This window comes from Centruroides vittatus, unplaced genomic scaffold (genome assembly GCF_030686945.1).
Source record: "Centruroides vittatus isolate TY-2023 unplaced genomic scaffold, ASM3068694v2 contig_329, whole genome shotgun sequence".
Classification (NCBI taxonomy): domain Eukaryota; kingdom Metazoa; phylum Arthropoda; class Arachnida; order Scorpiones; family Buthidae; genus Centruroides; species Centruroides vittatus.
Window position 1 is genome coordinate 2029786 of NW_027122113.1, and position 23992 is coordinate 2053777.

At 30.2% G+C, this 23992-nt stretch overlaps 2 protein-coding genes across 3 annotated transcripts in view; one reads left to right on the plus strand and one right to left on the minus strand.

Annotated features, from left to right (window-relative positions):
• Positions 1-638: 638 nt before the first annotated feature.
• On the minus strand, positions 639-3246 carry LOC136973765 (uncharacterized). 2 transcript variants are annotated; one of them, XM_067268517.1, is made up of 2 exons: positions 3028-3246; positions 639-2738 (listed from the first exon to the last, which is right to left on the minus strand). In XM_067268517.1, exon 2 carries the CDS (start codon positions 2736-2738, stop codon positions 849-851), a length of 1890 nt encoding a protein of 629 aa, XP_067124618.1. In that variant the 5' UTR covers positions 3028-3246; the 3' UTR covers positions 639-848. The 2 variants fall into 2 exon arrangements, with proteins under 2 accessions (XP_067124618.1, XP_067124617.1); XM_067268516.1 differs by having other exon boundaries at positions 639-2783; positions 2822-3246.
• Positions 3247-4569: 1323 nt separating this feature from the next.
• Positions 4570-23992, plus strand: part of Nup154 (nuclear pore complex protein Nup154) — a 39685-nt gene continuing 20262 nt past the window's right edge. Inside the window, exons 1-8 of the mRNA XM_067268518.1 lie at positions 4570-4676; positions 15720-15882; positions 15972-16109; positions 18872-18968; positions 20096-20166; positions 20262-20354; positions 20653-20804; positions 21561-21666. Coding sequence (XP_067124619.1) covers positions 15729-15882; positions 15972-16109; positions 18872-18968; positions 20096-20166; positions 20262-20354; positions 20653-20804; positions 21561-21666 — 811 coding nt within the window. The 5' untranslated portion in view covers positions 4570-4676; positions 15720-15728. The remainder of the gene's footprint in view (positions 4677-15719; positions 15883-15971; positions 16110-18871; positions 18969-20095; positions 20167-20261; positions 20355-20652; positions 20805-21560; positions 21667-23992) is intronic.

Sequence of the window (23992 nt, forward strand, 5' to 3'; positions counted from 1 at the left end):
TCAATGTGACGACCACCGACTTCGTTACATCATGTGCAACGACGAACCACGCTTTGTCCGACTCTTTGTAAGATGCCATGCTTCCCTCTGATGTTATTAAATGCTGTAAAGATGCGCTCCGTAAGCTCATGAACTGTTCCTACAGGTGTTGCGTACACAAGGGACTTTACATGACCCCATAGGAAGAAGTCAACAATGACATGACATCAATGGACAATAACATGACGTCAATGGACGGAAGGGTAGCTACTAGCTACCAAAGTGAAGGGCGGTCAAGCACTTCCTACTGCAGTAGAAACTTTATATCATATTTCCGGTTACGGGTTCCTTAGGGTAAAGATGCCGAATATGAGATACCATTTTTATTTTTGACTATAAAAAAATAACTATTACACTTGGAGCGTCACAAATTTCAATTTTGAATAGGGAATTTAATATATTTAGCAATATAATTGCTATTTAGTCCTAAGTATAATACATTTTTAGTTATGTTAGATAAAATGAAAAAAGTCCGAAATTGCGTCTTAGGTAAATGGTCTCCTATTATGAGATATTAGGGGTTGCTAATATGAGATAGTATCTCTTATTAGGTTCCTTCAGGTTTATAGTATAAATAACAAATGGAAAAACAAAACATACCCAATTAAAATCACACTTTTAATTTGCACTTATTAATTAAATGTACACTAACATCAATCTTCAAAATAAAGGAGATATCAATTATTGTTAATTATTAATCAAAGAACAAAAATATAATTACAGCGATTTTTATAATGGCACTTTTGAAACAATATCAAAAATCAATAAATATAGATAGCGTAGAGATCTCTTCAAAAGGATTCCAAATTTTACATATCTAAACATAAAGAACACAAAAAACGATTTTCCGTTACTTCTCCACATTCCTCATGAGTCCACTTGAAACAACCTTGACACTTAGCCCATTTTTCTCCTCTCGTGTCTTCCGAGAACCTCCCACTGCAGTATGGACATTCAGCGTCATATGATTCATCATCACTACTGCTATCTGCGAGCTCCGGTACGTTATCATCTTCAGAACTGGAACCGTCCGGCTCTTTAATTTTCTTTTTCTTCGCAACTTTCTTATTATTCTTCTTTGTCTGTTGTTCTTTGCTTGCATTCTTAGAGCTTTTCCTCTGATCCTTTTTATTTTCCTTTTCTTTCTTTTTATTTAAACATTCTATAAGTGTGTTTTTATATGGAGAAGTAGTAATTATGGCAGCTGATCCAGCCCTGGTTTTCTTGGCAGAATCATTTCTAGACAGCCTGGGTATTGGCTTAAGTGCAAAAGGTGAGACATGAGACGATGTGCAAGGCATTGGATTTTCATATAAGCCAGCACTAGATGCCAATGCGTGATTCTCATCAAGAGGATTTCCAATTGAAGGGGTTACACAGTGTTCGGCTCTCTGATCCTCCTGATTCTCATTTGACACTCCATGATCAGGTGAAACGTGGTGAGTCTGGAAAGGTCTATCTGTCTGGTCATTCAGTACATCTCGACGTAGATCTTCATCATTAAAAACTGAAAAATCTTCATCTGTAAAAATATAGCGATTGCAAGGCAACAATCCAGTTTTCCGAAAACCATTGACGGAGTTACTCATAGTTGCAGCTTTTTCATAAGCAATGCCAAATAATCTAACTACGTATTTGTTGGTCACTGTGCGTCCTGGGTTATTTCGCAGCCATGTTTCAATTTCTTGGGCGTAATAAGTTTTCAGTGGTTTCATAAACGCCACATCCATGGGCTGCATTTTGTGCGTGCAATGTGGCGGTAAGCAAACAATAGCTACATTATTTTCTCGAGCTAAATTTATTACATCAATGTTGCGTGTATGTGTGTAGTGGCCATCTAAAATCAAAATAACTGGATCATCTTCACTTGGTTTTACAAAATTTATAAAATGTTGAAACCACTTTGTGAATTGGTGTGTTTGGATCCAACCAGAGGGATGACAATCGCCTATTGAACCTGCAGGTGCATCGTCCATTAGTTCTTGGCCCATATTTTTCCTTGGAAAAATTATCAATGGTGGCACATAGCTACCACAAGCGTTCATGCACGTCACTACGGTCATTAGTTTGCCTCTTTCCAATGATGTCAACGCAGCAACCTGTTGCTTGCCTTTCACGCTGATGACTTTGGACCGTTTATGTTGTACTACTGTTATTCCGGTCTCATCAACGTTGTACACTCTATGTGGAGAGGATTTTATCTTTTCAATTTCTGGCTCATATAAGTCAAAGAAATTATTGACGGCAACAGGATTGAACCCTTTCACTCTTGCAGCAGAAACTGCTTCAGGTGTTCTAACTGATAAAGCAGGATGTCTTCTCATATAACCACGTAGCCATTTTTTTCCAGCAGACGCTTTAGACAAGCTGAAGGGGTGTTTAAGATTATTTTTGATAGCCAATTGATACGCCATGTACTTAATATCCTTCAGACGTAAGCCATAAAATCGTTGATCCATTTCTTTGCAATATTTTTCCAGCTCTACTTCTAAATGGTCAGGCAAGACTGGATGTCTTCCCATACGAACCTTTACAAGTACTTCAGCATGAGCATCATTCTTGACGTAGCGCTCTAGGGTACCCTTAGGAACACCAAATTGTTTTGATGCCTTTAAGTAACCCATTTGGTTGCTCCGCACTGCATTCACGGCTCGTATCATGGCATGGTGATCCCAGGTTTTCCTTTTAATTGGAGCCATCTAAAATATATAAAAAATAACTTAAACTAATACGTATACTTTCGCCTCACATATGAAATGAGATATCTCATATTAGGATACACATGTATCATAATATGAGATATCTCATTTTAGGAACCCCCATGTGTCTCATATTGAGAACACATCCAAATTTTACAAAATGGCTTCCTACTTTTTTTGCTGACAAAGAAAACAACAGTACCACACTAATATCGTGGAATTGACCGTATAATTGATACAATGAATGTAAATTAAAAGAATTTAGCGTAATAATAACGTTGTTAAATACCTCGTAAACATTTAATGTCAAAAAATTTGTTTCGTACTTCTATGAAAATTCGCACTACCACGTTCTAACAGTGTCTCTGGCCGGCACGCACTGACATACGTTTTGAGGTGTTGCCAGGACGCTTCGGGTGACACTAGCGCCAAATGGTTGCCGTTAATAGTTTGGCCAAAACCTCGGTATCTCAAATTTGGCGCCTATCTCATAATAGGCATCTTTACCCTATATCAAAACGTTCAAAATTTCATCCTCTACAATCCCCCAAATTTTTAAAACGTCATTCTAATACACCCTGAATAAGTATGGCAAGTTTTTCGGCTTGTGGTTGCACAAATCGGCCGTTGAAGAAGATATCTAGGATTACATTTCATGCATAAATATGTCAAATTTATTTATTTTTTTGTTGTTTTTTTCTTTTAGATATGTCTGTTTTTAAATTTTTGACGTAAGTTTACAGTACGAAGTTATAAAATTCCAATTTGTTATAAAATTTTAATACGGAGCTAATGAATGTCTTGTGCTTCATTTTAAAGCTTTCAAAGTGACATACTGAATATTTTACTATTGTTCATAGCAACATGTGTTTATTTGATAAAAGTTGTTTGCTCGTTCTATTCACAAATAATTAAGTATGAATCGGAATCTCAAATATCCTAAGGATGGTGACCTAAATACGGTTCTAGATTCCTAGAACCGTTTTCATGTTTTGCGAACCTCTTCAAGACGTCGTAGCCCAGCATTAACCAGGCGCAGGATCCTGTGATAATACACAGCTCATATACCCAGGAAGCCAGCTCTGCTCAAGTATGCTGAGTTTCATTCTACATAATCCACTGTAAGCCTGGAAGACTTCATGATGAACATGAAGAAAAAGACCTCTTATTGTGTCGGATCCACATGGCCGAGTGGAAACTGATAGTTAGTGGATTTGCGGCTGACCAACTGGCAGGTCACATGGAATTTTCATGGTTTTATTCACATGTCTAACACCTAAATGGGATCCAACCTTCCAAGAGATCCTTCCAAGAGGTCCTTCCAAGAGGCATGCCTCTCGACAGATCGCCCGTGTTGCATTGCCGCATTCCATCAATTCAATCCAATCCAATCCAATCTTATTGCCCGCAGAGTGAAAAGATTTTTTAAAATATCTCATTTATTTTTCTGATTTCTAAATAAACAAAATTATTTATTCAAACACGGAATTATTAAATTTACATTAATAAATTACGAATTTTCAAATGCTATACAAAAATTACATTAAAACATAATAATGTTATATTATTTCATTAAAATTTATTACAATTATTATTACATTTTAATATAATTCAAAAACTTTTATTATAATAATTATTATTATTAATTTTAATTCACATTTAAAACAAATGTGACTTATATTATTTAGCATCATTTTCGCACTTCAAGATTTTATAACGATTAAATTAAATTAAAACATTACTAAAAATTTAAGTAGATTAATTATAAAAATAGAAATTACTTAAAATAATTTAAAATTTTAAATTCAAATATATATATACTGTATATATATTTTTTATAAATCCGAAAATAACTTATTGAATGCAGTAATGGAGTAACTGTTGGCGCTTGATTCTGAATTTGGTCTGACTTCTTTTTGTGAAAAGTCATCTGAAGAGGTTTGTTTGATTTATTAATGAAGAATTATTTAAATAATATATTAAACAGTTTTAAATGTTATTTTAAGTAATTATAATTAATTATTTCAATTTTTATTACACGCAAACTGCATTAGATCAGCCAAAACAAAAATCCTGTATACATGGCACGTTTTTAATTTACTTAATATTAATTAATAATTAAACCTTATTAATTAATTTACTTGCTATATAAAAGGTGACGTAATTAAATTACGGAATTTAATTACGTCACCTTTTCAAATTTTCAAATTTTTGAACTTTGATGAGACACACGTGGTTTGTAATGGATTAAAGCTTTGTTGATTAAACTAAAACAAGGTTGAAATTCGCCAAACTCTTCTTATCTTGAATATTTATTTACGTTTTTCTTTAGATCTGTTGTAAAAATTCTTTATTTTTTTATTTTAAATTATGCATAAAGTGTTTTAATAAGTTTTTTTTTAATTGAAAACTTAAATAAAAACAAATTGAAATGCTAAACGGTAACGCTATCGAGGAAGAATGAGGCAAATTAAGAGTGGTTTTGGACTCTTGGCCTCTTCTTTATAAGGAAAATTAACGTTAAAAATTCCTTTACCACTTTTCTTACACTTTCTGCTTTTATAAATTTAGAAAAACAAAGCAAATAGGTACAAGAAAAACATTTGAAGGTGACAAATGCATGTAAACTCTTGTTGTAAAGGTATACGTGAGGGTGTATTCTTCATCCACGGTGCTAGTGACTACGTTCACGTTGGTACGGGGGGGTGAATGTGGGTTTGCACATTATAATTTGGGTTTCCTTTAATATCTGTTATAGTTATACTACTGATGATAAAGGATTTATGATTACAGATCTTCATTTTGTCATATTAATCATATTTAAAACTTTATTGTATATTGTGCTGTTGATGTTAATTTTTTATGTTGATTGATTTATTTGAGTAATATTTTTATATTAAAAATATCTATAATTTAATAAACTTGTTTTGAAATATCAAAATTAAATAACAGTCAAAATTATAGTAAATATTTTTTGAAATTGGAAAACTTGATAATTATCCATTTAAAAATTCTTAATTTTAATCTATTTAATGTTTTTGTAAATATATCTTATTTCCAAAATATGAAGGATAATTATTTCTTTTATTCCTAGCTATTTATAAATGAGATTTTATAATTTTTTTTGTTATGGTTGACAAACTTCATTCATTGAATATATTTCTTATAAAATGTATTTAGACTTGCTATGTTATATAAATAACTTTAGAAAGAAAATTTTTTTTTTAATTCAAAAATTAGAGATCATTTTAATGTCTTCTAAATATTCAAAAATAAATTTTACATTTTTTTAGAATACTTTAAAGTAAAGTTGTATATTAGATTGTCATGGTTTTGCATAGAAGCACACTTCTATATACAATTCTAATAATAAACTTAATATATCATGATACTTTAAGCATTTGAAAAAGTTTTATCATTAAGAATAGAAAATGAAAGGTCATTGAACTGTGCATTGATCTGTCTAGTGTAAAGTTATCAATCTATTTGAATGTATAAATTATTACATTTAAATTACTATTTATAAATAATAAATATATATAATTTGTCTTTTTACATTAATATTATTATAACAATTATATCACATGAATGAAATAATAAATTTATTCATTTATTATAATTAATGATGTATACATCAAAAGCTCTAAGTAATAAATTAAAGCAATTGAAATTTTAATTTTAACTCTACCATTTTTGCTAATTCTTGCAATAATGTTAGATTTATGATCTCTGTTGGATGTATGTATATATATATATATATATATATATATATTTGATATGTTGTCTATGATTACAAAAAAATCTACATAATAAAATTATTTTTATATTTAAATTTAATCAATTACATATGACTGTACAGGTATTATGGATTTAATAATTCATTTTTTTGTTATTGTTGTTAGTAATTTATTAGGGTAGATTTGATGAAACTTAAATTTTAATCTTTATATGTGAAAAGGATTATTGACTAAATTGCTATCTATCCATATTATCATTGCATTCCCTAAAGGGATGGCCAACAAAAAAGTGGCTTTCCTGCAAACTTTAATCCTCTGAAGAACATCCATATGGGCAGAGCATAGCATACCAGGAACATTCATTCAAACTTTCACACTGGGACCTGCTGATATCATGCACTACACCTATATTTGACAGTCTTGTTTCATTTCTGTTTATCCATACATACCTCTTGCTTCTTCCATATTCATGACTCTCTTCACACACTTTCAGCACTTTCTTTCAATCAGAATCTGTTTCTCTTTCAGACACTCTTCCAGTTGCTCAGCTCATCTTTTCATTGGTCTTCCATGCCCTTTCCTTCCCTTTACATTCCCCACATACAACTTCTTACACACTTCATCTTTCGACATTCTGTGTGGCAAAACCAATGCAGACATCCTTGATGCACTTGCTCAATTGCATTCTCTTTCACATTGCACTGCACCAACATATCCTTCTCACCAGATCTCTCCTTGTCACACCATATATACACCTCAGATTCCTTATCACAGCTGTAATCACTCTGCTCTTATACTTCGTTCTCCACACCCATACAACAGAGTTGGGAGGACCATACTCTTGTACACAGCCATATTTGCCTTCTTTGGAATCATATTCTTATGAACCAATTGACAGTACACCCAACCACTTTCATACAAGCATTCAATCTTCATATCTATTCTGCCATTTCTTTCAAATGTGCTCTCCAAATAAACATACTCTCTAACTTGTTCTATCATCACATCATTTGGCTGTATCTTGTACTCATTCATTTGCTCATTTCTTTCAGACACTAAAACTTTTGTTTTCTCTCAATGTCATTTTTTTTGCAGCTTTCATTTAACTTCAACATAGGATACTGCAGTTCTATTGGCTGAAAGCCAAAGTAAACAGTATCATCAGCATATAATAAGCAATTAAGGAACTCACTACCCACTTTTTTACCTATTTGCTCTTCTTTTAACTGCCTCGTGCATTTTTCCAAGTTGAATAACCAAGGAGACATCATACAGCCTTGATGCACACTCATAATCACATTGAACCACCCTGACATTTCACCAGCAACTCTAACCCATGCTTTGTTGTTTTCATACAATGCTTCAAGCAGCTTCCCACTCATCCCGTACTCACTGAGAATAACTCACAAGTATTCTCTTTTTACTTGGTCATATGCCTTCTCCAAATCCACAAATGCAGCAAAAATTCTCTTGTTTACCTCCAGGTAATTCTCAACAATCATTCACAATCCAAAGATTTGATCCATACAGTTCTTTCCTGCCACAAACCCACACTGAACATTTCAGATGTTCTCTCTAGTAATTCTCATCACCCTCTTCACTAGAACTTGTATAAATATCTTTTGGCATGCTTAGCATACTTAAACTTCTATAATTGTTACATTCTGCACTGTTATCTTTTCTTTTATATAGAGCAACGATAATAGCATCTCTCCAATCATTTGGCACCCATCCTTTCTCCCAGCACAGACAAAAGAGGTTTGTCAGACATGCCAACAACAATCACCACCATATTTTAACATTTCAGCACATACTCCATCCACACCTGTAGAATTTTCCATTTTTAAATTGTCAATTGCTCTTCTCACCTCTTATATACTGATTTCCTCGCATTCATGATTATCCTCATCCACAGACATCCTAATCTCACACTTAGACATCTCGTCATTAACATCTGCACATCCTTAAAGCTCAATGAAATACATTCTCCACCTTTCCAATACATTCTTACTCCTCTACTTCAGATCACCATTATCATTCACACTTTTTGTACCCACATATGCATCGCTACCTTTCACCTTTCTCATATACTGCCAGAAAGCTTTCTGGTCATCCTTAAATGCTACTTCCAATTTCTCTGCTCTTTCATTCTCAACACATTTTTTGCTCTTTTTCATAATTTCCATATATTCATGGTTATACTCTCTGTACTCATCCTTATTTTTACCATTTGAATATCATAGGCAGGCTTCTTTCTTTCTCTTTATAACTTCAACAACCTCTTCATTTTACCATTCACTGTCTTTCATTCATTTGCCCATCTTCACAGTACCACATACTTCTCTTGCACACACTACCACCCCTTTTTAACAGTTTTTTTACAGAATTCCATGGATTCTCAGGGTTTTGTCTAATATCTACACTTAGCTCATTTAGCTTAGCAGATACACTTTCTCTATACTGTAATTTTCACTCTTTCAGGCACTCTACTTTCACATGTTCTAAAATTTTCCTTTTGCTGTTTTGTCTTTATTGCCAACCATTCAGCAATTGTATCCTTGACCTGACTAGGTAATGGTCAGTACCTATTTCACATTCCCTCATCACCCTCATATCTCTCGCCATCCATTTCAACCTTTTATCATATATCACAAAGTCAATCATACTCTTTTGTTGCAGTGTTCTATCCTCCTAAGTATACATGTGGATTGACTTGTGTGAAAAGAATGTGTTCGATGTGAACAAATCTCTTGCAGCACATAGTTCAATGAGGTGCTCACCATTGTCATTCACTCCATCAAAACTATTCCTATAGACATATGGCCATGAATGTCCATCACACACACCTACATGCACATTCATATCATCCAACAACACAATCCTTGCATTTATTCAAGACATCCAACAGAACACTCCAGAATTCATCTTTCTCTTCAAACACACTGGACTCAACTGCAGCATACACACCAACATACATCTTGTATGCCCTACTTTCATTCTCAACCAGACAATCCTGTCAATAACACACTCATAAGTTTTAATACATTGTTTCAGGGACTGATACAGGGGCTCACTCCATGTTTGCCAAATTCACTTGTAGAAACACCAGAAGAAACATGTAAAAAACCCTCCCACTGATTCAAACACTTGCCCTTATGTTTCGTTTCAGATGCGCACAAAACATCCACTTTCCTTCATGCATCACATTCAACAGCTGTTGCTCTTTCAACTCAGACAGGCTCTAAAGATTCTATACACTGAATCTCACCTCACATTCACATCTTTTAACATGAGGCACAGATGTCTCTTTTCACTTTAGTTTGTTTTTAACAAAAAAAACTTTTTTGTGGGAAGGGGTTGTTAGTCGTTTGTCCAATCCCCAACCTGGAGGACCAGGATACTTTCTTAGTCTGACCTCTTAGGTTGCCAGTAGTCATGGGCACCATCAGTTAAGCCTAGGGCTTAACTGATGGTGCCCATGACTACTGGCAACCTAAAAGATCATTGAGGTACACAAACCCCACCACCACAATAAGATGGAGATATCAGGATGGGGTGACTAAATTTCTTTTATCTTCAAAAATTATATATGTCTTACGCATGGATGAAAATGTTAGTATAAATTAAACATATAAAATCTAGCTACATATTGAATCTAATTTTAATATCTTTATATATACATTCGACTCCGCATAAGTTGACACCCAGATAACTCGTCACTTGTCGGTTACATAGTAAATTTTTTGTGGTCCCGGCCGACTTATGTAGGCATTAATGTTATTAACCTTAAAAAACTCTGTTTACTTGACATCGTTTAACTCGTCACCACTGGATAGATCAACGTACTTTTTCTGTTTCACACTTTTTAGAATTCTGATAAGTCGACTCCCTCCCTGAAAAATGAGTTCCCACTACACAGCTTATTGTACGGTGTGAACTCATTTTTTCAGGAGGGAGTCAACTTATCAGACGTCAAAAAAGTGTGAAACAGAAAAAGTACGTTGATTTATCCAGTGGTGACAAGTTAAACGATGTCAAGTAAACAGAGTTTTTTAAGGTTAATAACATTATTGCCTATGTAAGTTGGCCGGAACCACAGAAAATTCACTAATTAACCTATGGTGACGAGTTAATCCAGGTGTCGACTTATGTGGAGTCAACTGTATTAATGTTTTATGACTTTCCACCAGGGCTATAGAGTCGGAGTTGTGGAGTTTTGGTGTTTTAGTTAGGAGTTGGAGCCATCAGAAATCCACCAACTTTGACTCCTTTTTACTTTCACGACTTTTTTTATGTATATAAAACAGAAAAGTATTGGAATCATGTCAAATTTGACTCTCCTGATTTTTTGCAAATCTACATGTTTGGAGTCCTTCCGAACCCAAAAAATGTCAAATAAAGGGGGAAAATTTGTGTGTGTCTGTGTTTGTGTCTAATTTGTTTAATTTCTTTATTCTCTGTTCTGAGATATTAAACAATATCTCAGAATTGGTAAAGTTTAAGAAATAAAATTTGGCATGGTAGGTTTTGTATAAAGAAACATTAATGCTTTGTCATTCGATCCTACTGATCTTTAGAACTAAGCAGACAAACACGAACAGTAACAAAAAAACTTTATTAAAAAGGTGAGAACTGTCACCGACATCCTCGGCCAACATCCAGGCAAAAACCCCGCAAACTTTTTTGCGCCACTTTTTCTTACAAGTTGCCAGCCAACATCTCGTTGGCAAGTGTTGCCAGGCAGTGTTCGGGATCTCTGGCGCTGGCGGCCACAATGCTATTAAATTTTGGTTCTTAATTAAAAGTTGTCAGGGTAGAGACACAGAAGGGGTCATGTGGCATAGCTTCAGTGTGGTTGGACTTAATGAATATTTTACTCATTATTAGCATTTACAATTTTTATAAAACTCATCTCTACCCTCAAAATTAAGCTTTTGCCATTTTATAATAGTTAAGAATATAAAAAGTATTTTAATAAAATATGATAACATGACTCCACCAAAATTTTAAATGTTGAAGGGGAAAGTTGAGCAACTTATTGCTGGTTTATTTTAAATTATGATAAATATATAAGATCTATGTGATAGTGTAATCTTTATTTATAAAGTTTATTGTTTATTTAATTGATATTACTTCAAGTTAAACTATACTGAGATTACAACCTAGTTGATACTTTGTTTTTAGATTCATACAAACTGTTTTATTTAGAGCATACGGTAAAAATGTATTTGAATTAATAATTTGAGTGGTTGTGCTGTATAGCACCAAAATCGCCACTTTGCAATATTTTTTTAAAGTGGTGATAAAAATATAATACTGGTGATAAAAACCCTAATCAGTTTATTTTGACATTTGGCATGAAATTAAATTCACAAAGCTAACTTCAGGAAAAATAGCAGAATGTTGAGCTCCTGTGCAATGTGAGTCCCATGCATCACACACACCAGCAACGTCATGACATCATACAGCAAGTTCAGACAGAAAAATAGGAAGTAACATTGAGAACTGGAGGCTGTTTTCATGCAATGCTGCCCAGCGTTTTCAGATTGGGGTTTTTTTTAATCGACTGCCGGAAAATTTGGGGAATTTTTGGGGTGGCATTTTTTCACTTTGATCTTTTTTCAGTAGACTAAAGCATAAAAATTTTGACATGATAGAATCTGTGAAATTCTGCTTACATATTGTGATCAAATCTGTTGTTTGGAATTATTCACTAAAAAATTTGTTCAAAAAAGATTTCTATTTTTAAGGGACAGCTTAACATGTTATTTTGCTTTCTAGACCCCAAACTGATAAGGCTACCAGCACCAGCATTAATTAGTAAGTAAAACTGGTGGTAATAAATAATTAGAAGTGGCAAAAAAGTTTTAAACTGGCAAAATGGTTGCCGATTTAAAAAAATATTTTTTAGAGTGACCTCCTGATGATCATCAGGAATTTAATTATAAACTAAAATTCAAAATGATGTAATGAATGCTTTAGAATATAATGAGTTTTTATTTATTATATCAAGAGTCCTTAACTAATGTGATAGTGTATTGTTGAAATGATTAGAATTTGTTTCTAATATCAAAACAAAACATCTGTACATGAAAAAATAAAGATAGCTTCAGTACAAAAACAAATAAGTAAATATTTGTATTAAACAAGTTAAACATATTGTGATAATTAGCTTATTACAATTAGAATGAATCAAAAAAAATTGTTATTTACATTATATACTGGTTCCAAATTTAAAATCTGAAAGTCGTTTTTTATGATGGAAACTAAATTAAACAATTTAACATGATTTAAAGATATTTATTCTGCATATTTATTTTGCCTGAACATGATAGGCTGAAAAATACACTTACGTAAGAACCAGATAACTGGAGTGGTTAGTATTAGGGTCACAAATGTTTTCGTAGCCTTGTCTGGGCTCTTCTTTCATTTAAAAATATGTTGGAACGTTTTCACGTGGCGGAATTTGAAACACGGTTCTTTCCAAAAGGAATATATTCGAAATTCAATGATTGGCTTAGATTTATTACTACAAAGCCTGAAGAAGAGCCCAGACGGGGCTACGAAAACGTTTGCGACCGTAATACTAACCACTCCGGTTATCAGGTTCTTAAGAAGTGTATTTTTTGTATGAATTTCCGGTGTGTAAAGAAGATTGATGATAGGCTGTTAGAAATACTAGGGATGTACAATACACTGCATGCAGCCCACTAAATGTTTCAATGCAGACTGCTACCTGATTATGGTAAAAATATTTTTGTTAATAGACCTATACAAATATAAATTCATTGGGCTGCAAATATGAAAAAATTGTAGTCCTATAAATTCCTACTGTTGTCCATTTGTCTTTCCTTAATCTCGAGAACGGAGTTAGATGAAATCTGAGACTGGATATGGAAACCTTGGGGCAGGCGGCCCCAATTAACTATATATGAACTTCTGATGGAAACTGGAAATCATGTTATTTCAATTCAAAACTTTTCCTCTGAAAGGTGTTAGATAGATGATCAGCAAGACTCTATTGTTAAAGGAAAAGTATTATGTACAGGGGCAAGCCACTACTAATTTAAGGTGGAGAGTATATATTTTAAATTAAATTAAAAATTAAAAATTGCAGCCAGGCATTGTGATGATGTCACAATAAATAATTGCTTATTAATTGATTTAAATTATAGCTAGTTGCAGGCTATAAATTCTGGTTGACATTTTTGTTTATAGGATTGATCTATAGTTTGTTTGTTTATGAAAAACAAGCTAATGGCAAAACAAAATATTTTCTTACAGATGATGCACTTTCATTTTTTCGTTTTTGAAATGCATTCAATTTATCTGTTTGCTTTGAAGGAACAGTTTGAGTTATTGTTTGAAAGTGAATGCTGTGGACTCCCTGCTGGATTAAAACTTTCACATAAAGATCTGTACAGAGAAGTGTGGTTTCCATGCTTAAATGCACATTAAGCTGTTTGCACTTTGCACTTTAATCCACTGTAGAGACAAGTAGACATTACATGCAAGATACTATATAGTCAAGTTGTTACTAACAAGAGACCAAGATTGATAGCAACTAATATAGAGATTAACTGTCATTCTAATTGCATTTCAGTGAAATGTTTAAAAATAATTTAGCAAATCAAATATTTTTATGTAATCGTAACAAAAACACCAAATTTCACATACAAAAAAAACTCTTTAAAAATGAAAATAACATTTAAACTCCTATAAACACCGGGTTGTAAACATAACTCTATCATAAACCTTATAACCGGTGAAAGTCTATTTAATTTTCTACCCAGAGTGGAGTCTGAAAACGTTCACCATAGAAAATTAAATAGACTTTCACCAGTTATAAGGTTTATGATAGAGTTATGAAAATAACATTTTCAAACATCTCTACTGATGAAGATACCGGTACAACTTTAACCTTTACTATAATATGTAATTGTAGTATCCAGGGATGGGCAATCTTTCTATAGTAAAGGGCCATATGGAATGTTTTGATGTGGAATTGGGCTAAAACTTTATACATCTTTGAATTTATAATTCTAAAATATAAAATTTTAATTTTTAAATAAAGTTCTGTCAATTTTAAGAGTAGTTTTGAATAGTATTAAATCATACTTTCATCACAATTTTGTGTAATAATAGTAAAACATACATATATATCAAGCAATATCATGTATTAATTCTACAGCATTTTTTCTCTTTCAATATGTGATATGTTTGTGAATTTTTATGCAAAATAATAAATAAAACATTAAATTAATGCATTGATTAGAAAACTTTTGCCATTATGGAATAATTCTTAATAGAATTACATTCGGCACAATATAAATGATATTTCTTTCAAAACTTACTAAAACATTGACCGTTGTACATAGCAAACAAAGGAAGAATTCCAGTTTTATTTGAATCTGACAACATATCACAACTTACATTGAAAATTATGCAAAATGTACAGTACATGCATCCAAAGTTTTAGTATCTATAGTTGTTGATTTGCATACATCTAAAAATTTAAAATAGATACAGTCCTTACTTTTTGCATTTAGGACATTTACTATTTATCCATTTTTTGCATTGTGTCATATTGAAGTCAGCAACTGCATTTTTTTCAGTTGGCAAAGCATTTTTTCATAAATGGTTAGAATATTGAATGCTTGTTATTCTTTATTATGTTTATATTCTGGTCCACAAACATTAATTTTAATTGAAATTATGAAAATATGGGTCGATAAGGAAAATAAAATTAACATTACAGTCATTAATGAGTTGTCACGAAAACACTCAACGACTTCAACGTCACAAGACAAAACTTTCGTTGCTATCATGGTAAAAAGTTTGCATTTTCATTCCGTTTGTGATGTAAATGCTCATTTGAAACTGCCAGAAAAATTAAATTAACTAATTTAATTAACTATTTCAAAATATTCTTCATGGATGTGCAAAATTTCATTATTAAAGAAGTTTTAGTTTCTGAAAACCTGTGCCATAAAGTATTTAACATTGCAGGTATAGGACTTTAGCTTAGCCTTAAATTAATGATTAGTAGTTAATAATTTTATTTTTCATTTACTATGACTATACATATCAGTTAATTTTTAAAGTTACTCTTCTATTTAAGAAGTGTTTTAAATTACTTTATTATGTTAAAAATAATGTAATTAATATTTTGATTTATAAACTTATTAAGAAACATTGAATATCTCTATAAAAGAAAGTTATTAAAATATTTAAAATTTTCTAGAAATAAAAAATGGCTGTTGAATTTGCACCAAATCCAAGTTCTGCATTTAATGTAAGCAGCCAACAAAAAGAAGCATTAGAAATTGCTGCTCGAATGGTTGATGCGCATCTACAAATGGATAGCTCTTACACGCAGTTAATTGATCTTCTAAAAGGAACATCTGGTAATGAATACTATTTTACATGTATCCTTTTATAGTTTGTGATTTTATATTGAAAGCTTTAATTCTGATTGTGAAAATCAATTTGACAGGTATTCCGAGTGTCAGTGGCTTAACAGATCAAGATTATCCTGGAGTTACAGGTCTTGGTAGTAGTTTAAAATCTCTTTCTCAAGTTAAAATTGTGAATCGTGTTCCACTTCCGGTAGAATTGGTTGAACAGTTTGGACGTATCTTTTTAAAATTTGTATTTAAGTTAATATCAAGTATAGTTTTAAATAAGTTTATATAATTATAAATAATAATTAAATAGTTTTAAATATATTGTGTTTTTTATAATTTGTTATTTTTCTATGCAATGCACATAATGATACCAGAAATATCCAGCACAAATTAGACTTACTAAAAATAATGATAAACAAACATTTTTGACAATTTTTAAATCGTCGTCCTCATGTTTAAGCCAGTCAAACAACAATATGAAAATTTGAACGTCATTTTAAAAAACAGATGAAGCTATCATTTTATTGGTTGGAAAAAATAATTAATTTATAGTCGTACTTCAAAAATAGACCTCCATGTTTTGGAGAATGTATCTGCATTTCTTTAATTTATTACCATGTCCCGAAAATTAGCTTTGTATATTTTGAGAATCTCTATATGTTTCGGATAGTTCACGTTCTACTAGGGTGTGTTAATCTTGTTTCATTGAGAAGTTCCCTTATATTGTTTTCATTTGCAAATCTCACTAACATTGTGGTGGAAAGACTATTTTGGATAGAATAATGGTGGTGCTCTTTGATAAGCTTGTAAAAAGATCAGGCTGTTGTTTTCATGTGGACCGATTTATTATTGAATCTGTTGTCTACAATGGGAATAGAAAGTATCCCAGATGAATTCTGTGTTGATAGGGTCCTTGGCATTCCATAATGAAGAGAATATAGTTGGGTCTCTCATATAGGAGATACTAAGTTGGTTCATTCTCACAATTTGTTTATATAACCTAGAAAGATGTTGGTTAAACCTGATGACTTTGACGGTTTTAGATTTGTCCTTCTTAGGTGATATTTACCTAGTTTGATATTTACAGATGCAATTTTAGACGAGGCTAGAAGGATACTCGTGTTGTTTCTCTATGCTTGCAATGTAGTTTAGTTCAATCTTTCTGTCAATGATGATGGTGCAGTGAGTGAATGCTTTTTTGACTAGAGCTCTAGGCTGATGTTTTAAATATATATGGATCTCTAGATTCTGTTGGAATGAATAGTGGTTTATATTCCAGTTTTATATAAACCTTACTTGAAATGTGGCCATCTTTGAGTGTAAGAAGGATGTCTAGGAAATGAACTTAGTGGTTGCTTTCTTGCTCAACACTTAGACAAATACCACAGGGATCATTGTTGACTGCTTTTAAGGACCAGATTAAATCGGGTTTGTCACCAGATTATGAAAACATCAACATATCAGGTGTACAGAACAATTTGATCATTAAAAGTGGAAGCACCTCTTTTTCAAGATGATGGAGAAGTATAATAGTTCACACAGGGTTCCCGATAGAGGGCTGCCCATCGGAAACACCTGTTTTGCAGGTACCCCTAAAATTGGAATAACAACAAATAATGTGTGCAAGCTCCATTTAAATTATCTATTCTCTAGTGATCTATGATTACTTAATTTAAGTAAAAGATTCATATTTAACTAACTAATCCTGAACTGTCAAATTTAATTAAAACATATCTGTAAATTTATAATAATTGAATATGAATTGAGAGTTAATAGATAGTAAAGTAATTTAACATAAAATGTGAAACTTTAGAATAATTGGGAGAATACATTATATGAACATAAACATATGTATATGTTCATTTTTAAGATGCTTTCTATTGATTTTTTTTAATGCAATAAATAGAAAATATCAATAAAAATAGTATCATAAAAAGACATCTTATTAAAAATAAAAAATTGAATTAAAATGCCAATTAATAGAAATACTGAGTAATAAGATAACTGAATTTACCTGAAAATATATATTACTACTTTAATTCTAAAATTAATAATGCAAATAAATATAAAGTTTTATAATTTGTACTTTTTCATTAAACTTTATTAAACGTTGCGAAAAGTTCACTGAGTTCAGCATTATAGAACTTTATAATAAACTTTATTAGAAAAATGTTATACATGAAACGGAGAAGAATATGAAAATGTACAACAAACTATGTTAAGAATGTTAATTTGCATTCATCAAAATATAAATGTTATGTGTATTTCTATTAAGTTTCATTTTACTTTGATTGAACTGAACAATAACTCTTAGGGTAAAATACAAATGCATTTAAATCTAATAAAGCAAATATTAAATTTACTTTTTGCTTTGCATGACTACAGTAATTCATCTTAAGTAATGCTGCTATAGAACCATGATGGCAGACCTTTTTCTGAAGATAGGTCAAAATTTAATTTGAATAATTAAAAAATAACAAAAAAAAATTTTACTACATTTAACCTTTTAATCTGTATTGCAAAAATAACAATAAATTTTATATAAGTGAAAAGAAAATAATGCGATTATCTATCCGAGGGTCATAATAGTGGCCTTTTCACAACAACTGCAGGTTACTGCTTTCGCACTACATACACAAAACTTTGGAATCCATCAAATATGTTTTATATTCTATGAACCCAATACTTTGTAAACATTCAATATGGGTAGCTTAAAATCATTGCGTAGATCATTAAGTGATCCACACAACAATTTTCAGTTTTTTGTAAAGATTTTAAGTAAAATGATGGCAAACTGCGACTTGCAGGCCACTCACTGCTTTAGAACTATATTTAAAAATCTTTTTATCAAATTATTTTAAATGAGCAATAATGTCTTTCCAAAATTTAATGTATTTTATAAAGTACAATTTATATTCCAGAGAATGCAATAATTATTTTTTTAGTTGAAAATATAAGAATACTTTTATGAATTCTTAACCTTGTGAAGACATGCAAAGCAATTGTCAAATGGGACTGTTCACAGATATTGAAAGAGCATGGCTTACTATCGATAGTGATATTTTTATTTGGAGATATGAAGATGGGTATGATTTTTTTAAATATATAAATTTTTTGTTTGATAAATTGTTACATTTTTTAGCTTTACATTGCATTATATTTATATAAATTATAAATAACTTCTTATACGAAGCTATTTGCCTATAAATAATTTTATCGTGTTTTGAGTGTAACAAAATTTTATGCTAAATAATAATATTTCAAAATTATGGATAAACCTACTGTATTATATCTAACAACTTTTCAATGTATTTTAGTTTCTTCAAGTACCAAGTATTTTATGAAGGAATTTGTAAAGTATTATGTCATCATCAATGATGTTATAATGCTTTACTAAAGTGATTTTTAAAATGTATAAAGAAGTTCCACAAAGACTTGTTGATAAGTTGGTAGATAGACATACAAATATTATTTATGGTGATCTTGAATACATCTTGAAAGTTAATGTAGACCCATATTTTTCATATGTAGTTTAGATTGAACAGCCCATTGTAAATTAGGATGAAACCTAGGCCAATGTCAGAATCCAGAATGACAAACAATTTCAGATTTTAACCAGTAGCATACAAAGAAAACTCTGTTAACATAAGAATGTTTTGTCATCTTAGGACTTTTTTTTTGTTTATGTCTGAACTTTAACTTTATTTCTACAATTTGCACAGTTATTTACATAAATTTTGATACAGACCAATTTTACAATTTTCAATTATTTAATATTATGTAAACATTACAATATATTAAAATAGATAAATAATTATTTGAAAATTAATATTTTGCTATATATTAAAAAATTATATTGTAAAAAATTTCTTTAATTTGAATTATTCCATTTACTAAGAAAAACTTCGGACTATGTTACATTTTCTGATGACGATGTGTGAATCAGTGTTGTCCAGAGGAAACTGTAATAGATTATGATTAATAAAATGATGTATTACTGTATATTACAAAATCAGGTTGCTGAGCAAACTCAAGACAAAAAGTAATAAAACAGTTTTAAAAAATAATAAAAAATGGAGTAATCTGAAATTAAAAATGATCGGGGTTATAGGATTAATGTTAATGGAGTAAAGAAAACTACATTATATTTATGAATAAACCAAATTTATGAGTTATATATTAAACATTAATATTATTGTAATTATTTATTTAGAGGTGATCTTGCATATTTTGATGGTTTGAGTGAAACTATTCTCAGTGTCAACCTTGTTAGACCTAAACCTGGTAAATATAATTGATCTATCTTATTTCAAATAATATTAATTAATGAAATTTTTGAAACTAATATGATCTAATTTCTGTTGCTTTTTGTTATTTAGGAATATTTCTTAATCATGTATCATTTTTACTTTGTCTAACAACACCAGTAGAAATTGTTTTGTTAGGAGTCAGTTTTAACAGACAGCAAGAAAGTGAGTTATTTGTTTACGTTACATATTTGATTCTGTCGATTAAAATATTTTTCTTTATTTCAAAACTGTTAATGTTAGTAAAAATTAAATTCAAATGAATATCTTTTAAGATTAAAATTAAAAATGAGCAATAAAACTGTTCACTTTAATAACAAAAATTAATCATTTTGAGTTATGTTTTCAACTTCAAATTAGCTGAAGAACAGTAATAAAAAAAAGGGTATATGATAATATTTCATAATGTTAAAAAATATTTTATATAACAATCATTAATGGCTGCATTTATTTATTTTTAAAGATGCTCCTGTTTATGAAGAAATGCATCTATTGGCAGAACCTCTTTTCTCAATACCTACAGATAATTCATACATGTTGACAATATCTGGAATTCATAATGGTCGAATATTTATGGGAGGAAAAGATGGATGTTTATATGAATTGGCATATCAGGTATAGATTTTGTTTGTAATATTTAATGTTGATCTATTAATGTTTAGTACTGTAATAAATATTTTTATTGTAAAATTCAGTATCTTGAATGAATTATTTTTGTATTTTGTTTTTTTTCCTGAAAAGAAAGTCGTGGTTATTAATTTTTTCTCCTTGAAAAATCAATGAAAAGTGATCATAAAAATAATTTTTCTTCGGTTAATTTAAATTCTAAACAGTATATATTTGGAAAAGAGACATGTTCGCATATTTTATGTATTTAATGAAAAAACAGAAAAATAAGTTAAATATATTTGTTATTTTTAAAGTTATGTAAATACGGTAGAGCATCCTTTATCCGAATCAATTGGAGACTGGGGTTGTTCGGATAACCGATTATGTATGAAAAAATATATTAACCTATCCGATGTTGAAATTTTTCTTCGTTGCGTGTCGTTTCATGTTGAATTTTTGTCGATTTTAAGCCTAACGAAAATTTTTATAATAATAATCGACGCTATTGTATCATTAAAAATTATTTCTTATTTTGTACAAACAAAGTAAATATATTGAAAAATATAAAAACAAAAAAAAATTATACTTTAGAAGTTAATCTAGTATCAAAAACGTTTGATTCAGCATGACACAGTCTGACTGGAAAGCTTTCGGTTAACCGGCTTTCGGATAAATGACGCTCTACTGTAGAAACATTTTAAAATATAAAATGTGTTTTTTATAATACTTTATATTCATGTAGTTAATGAATTAATTTTGTAGGCCAGAGATGGTTGGTTTAGCAGAAAATGTCAGAAAATCAATCATTCGAGTAGCTATTTATCTTTTCTTGTTCCATCTTTTCTAAATTTTGCATTTAGTGAAGAAGGTAAGATATAATAAATTTTTACATTTTCATTTATCTTTTCTATGTTTCTGCTATACTTTTTATTAAATATTGTAATATAAAATTATTATAATTATAACCAAGAAAGTTTTCTACAGGCATCTTTATCATAATTTAATTACAATAAATCTTCAAATTTACAGATTCTATTTGTTCATATTAATTTATTTACATTTATTCAAATATTGAATATATGGTTACTAAAAGTAGCCATGAATTTTATATTTGGAAGTTAAAATTTGCTTATTTGCAATTATAACCATGAAATGCTGAATCATTTTTAATCTAGTTGCATCTGTATGAAAATGGCAATACGTTTAATTTTCTGGAGTGACATTCTTTAAATGGAACAATCGAAATTTATTATTAAGGTTCACGCTTTAGTTTTAATTTTCTGATTACGTGTAAACAGTGAAAAATTCAATTTATTTTATAAATTCTTGTCTAAAAATCTATATGAATTAATGACAATTTTATTCGAAAGAATAGAAATTTTATCATTTCGTATTCATTAGATGATGATAAATAAATTTTTAAAATTTCATCATCATTACATTTGAATTTTATGCAACGTCATGTGGCACTATTATATAATTTTGTGGATATTATTAATAATTTAGCTTTGTTACAAACTAGAAGTTTTACGATAATATAATAATTGAATTGCATGCACAGTCTTAATTTTAAACTACTACTTAATTTGTACAACAAAGCTAGATTCCAAATAAATATTAATATATTATAAACAAATTTAATTCAATACCCTGCCTTCATTTGTTTATTAACTGCTTAAATTTTTTCCACTAGATTTTGAATCTTTGTAATAACTTAATTTTTAATAAATAATTAATTATTTTGAAAATTAATAATAATTTTAAATATTTTTTTCTATTTTTAATTAAAATTTATATTGGTAATTAAGTATTGCAGTTTCTCTGCTAAAGAGCAAGTCATTGTAATTGTTATATCTTTATTTATTTCTTTATACATTGTGGAATAAAAATATGAATTTTTTAGTATTTTTTTTCATTAAATTTACAGGAAAAGTCACCCACTTGTTTTTTTTTTGCCCCTAGATTTACACACCACACATAGGGGCAGTAGTACCTACTTTGGGCTGATTTAGATGATAAAAAGGAGTAGAAACATAAGTAAATGAGTAAAGTTTTCTTGATGGAATTTGAAGTGAAAGTCAATCTTGATAAATAAGAACATTAAAATATTTGTAATATCAACTAATCAAAATATTTAATTCTCTCAGAGAAAGGAAGCCCAGGTGAATTCTAGCAATATTAAGAGTCAATAGTGAAAGGCAGATTACACATTTTGTTAAATGTGAGGTATGTCTTATTAATAGCAGAAGTAATCTTATGTAAAAGGGAAGGTGCAGCCACTGACCAGATGGGCAATCCACAATGCAAGATTGAAAATTGGCATAAAAAATGGTCCGCAATGCACTTTTATTAAAGATGGACTTACAAAATCACCATAAAATTCTATGTCTGATAGCCAGGGATTTAAATAGTTTATCAATATGATTTTCAAAAGTAAGTTTGGTGTCAAAAACTGTGCTTAAATGGCTAATAGAAATTACATAATTAATTGGATTAGAGTCAATGTAAAAAACAGATAATGGAGGATTACGAATCAAAGCGTAACACGTAACCACTGTTTTTTCTGTATTAATTTTCAGGTTTGCAGATTTAAACATATTTATTAATAAATAGATATCAGGCTGTAAGATAGACAAATTAGAACAGATTAATTTTATGTCATTGACATAAGCTATAACATGAGATTTAAGACGGCAGAGAATATATTGAAAAGAAAAGGCCACTAAGAATAGATCCTTGTTTGATACCACATTGTGTACTATAAATATATTATATAAAATATGTTTATAGTAGCAATAAATTCTTATTATAATTATTTGAGATTTTAATCTTTATTAGTAATTATTAAACTGTTATAATAAATATTTAAAAAAAATATTTATTATATAAAAATAACGAATTGGAATTGTCAGGGTCTGCTGAACAAAATTACAAGTAACAATTTCTTACAATTGCTTACTGATTCTGATATATTGGGTATAACAGAAGGGTGGTTTCTCTGAATGATATATTCTTCATAATTTTTAATTAATTTATCATTATATCATCAGCTGCACAGAGGCCAAAAGGTCCAGGATGACCTTATGGAGGATTAAGCCTTATTATAAAGAAAAAAACATTTGAATAGTAAAATTTACTCAAAAAACTAATAATTATATAAATCTTGTTACAAATAACTAACACAGATACAAAGT

Bases quoted from the DNA above. Each gene is read 5' to 3' on its own strand.
- LOC136973765 (XM_067268517.1), bottom strand. From the start codon at position 2,738: ATGGCTCCAATTAAAAGGAAAACCTGGGATCACCATGCCATGATACGA.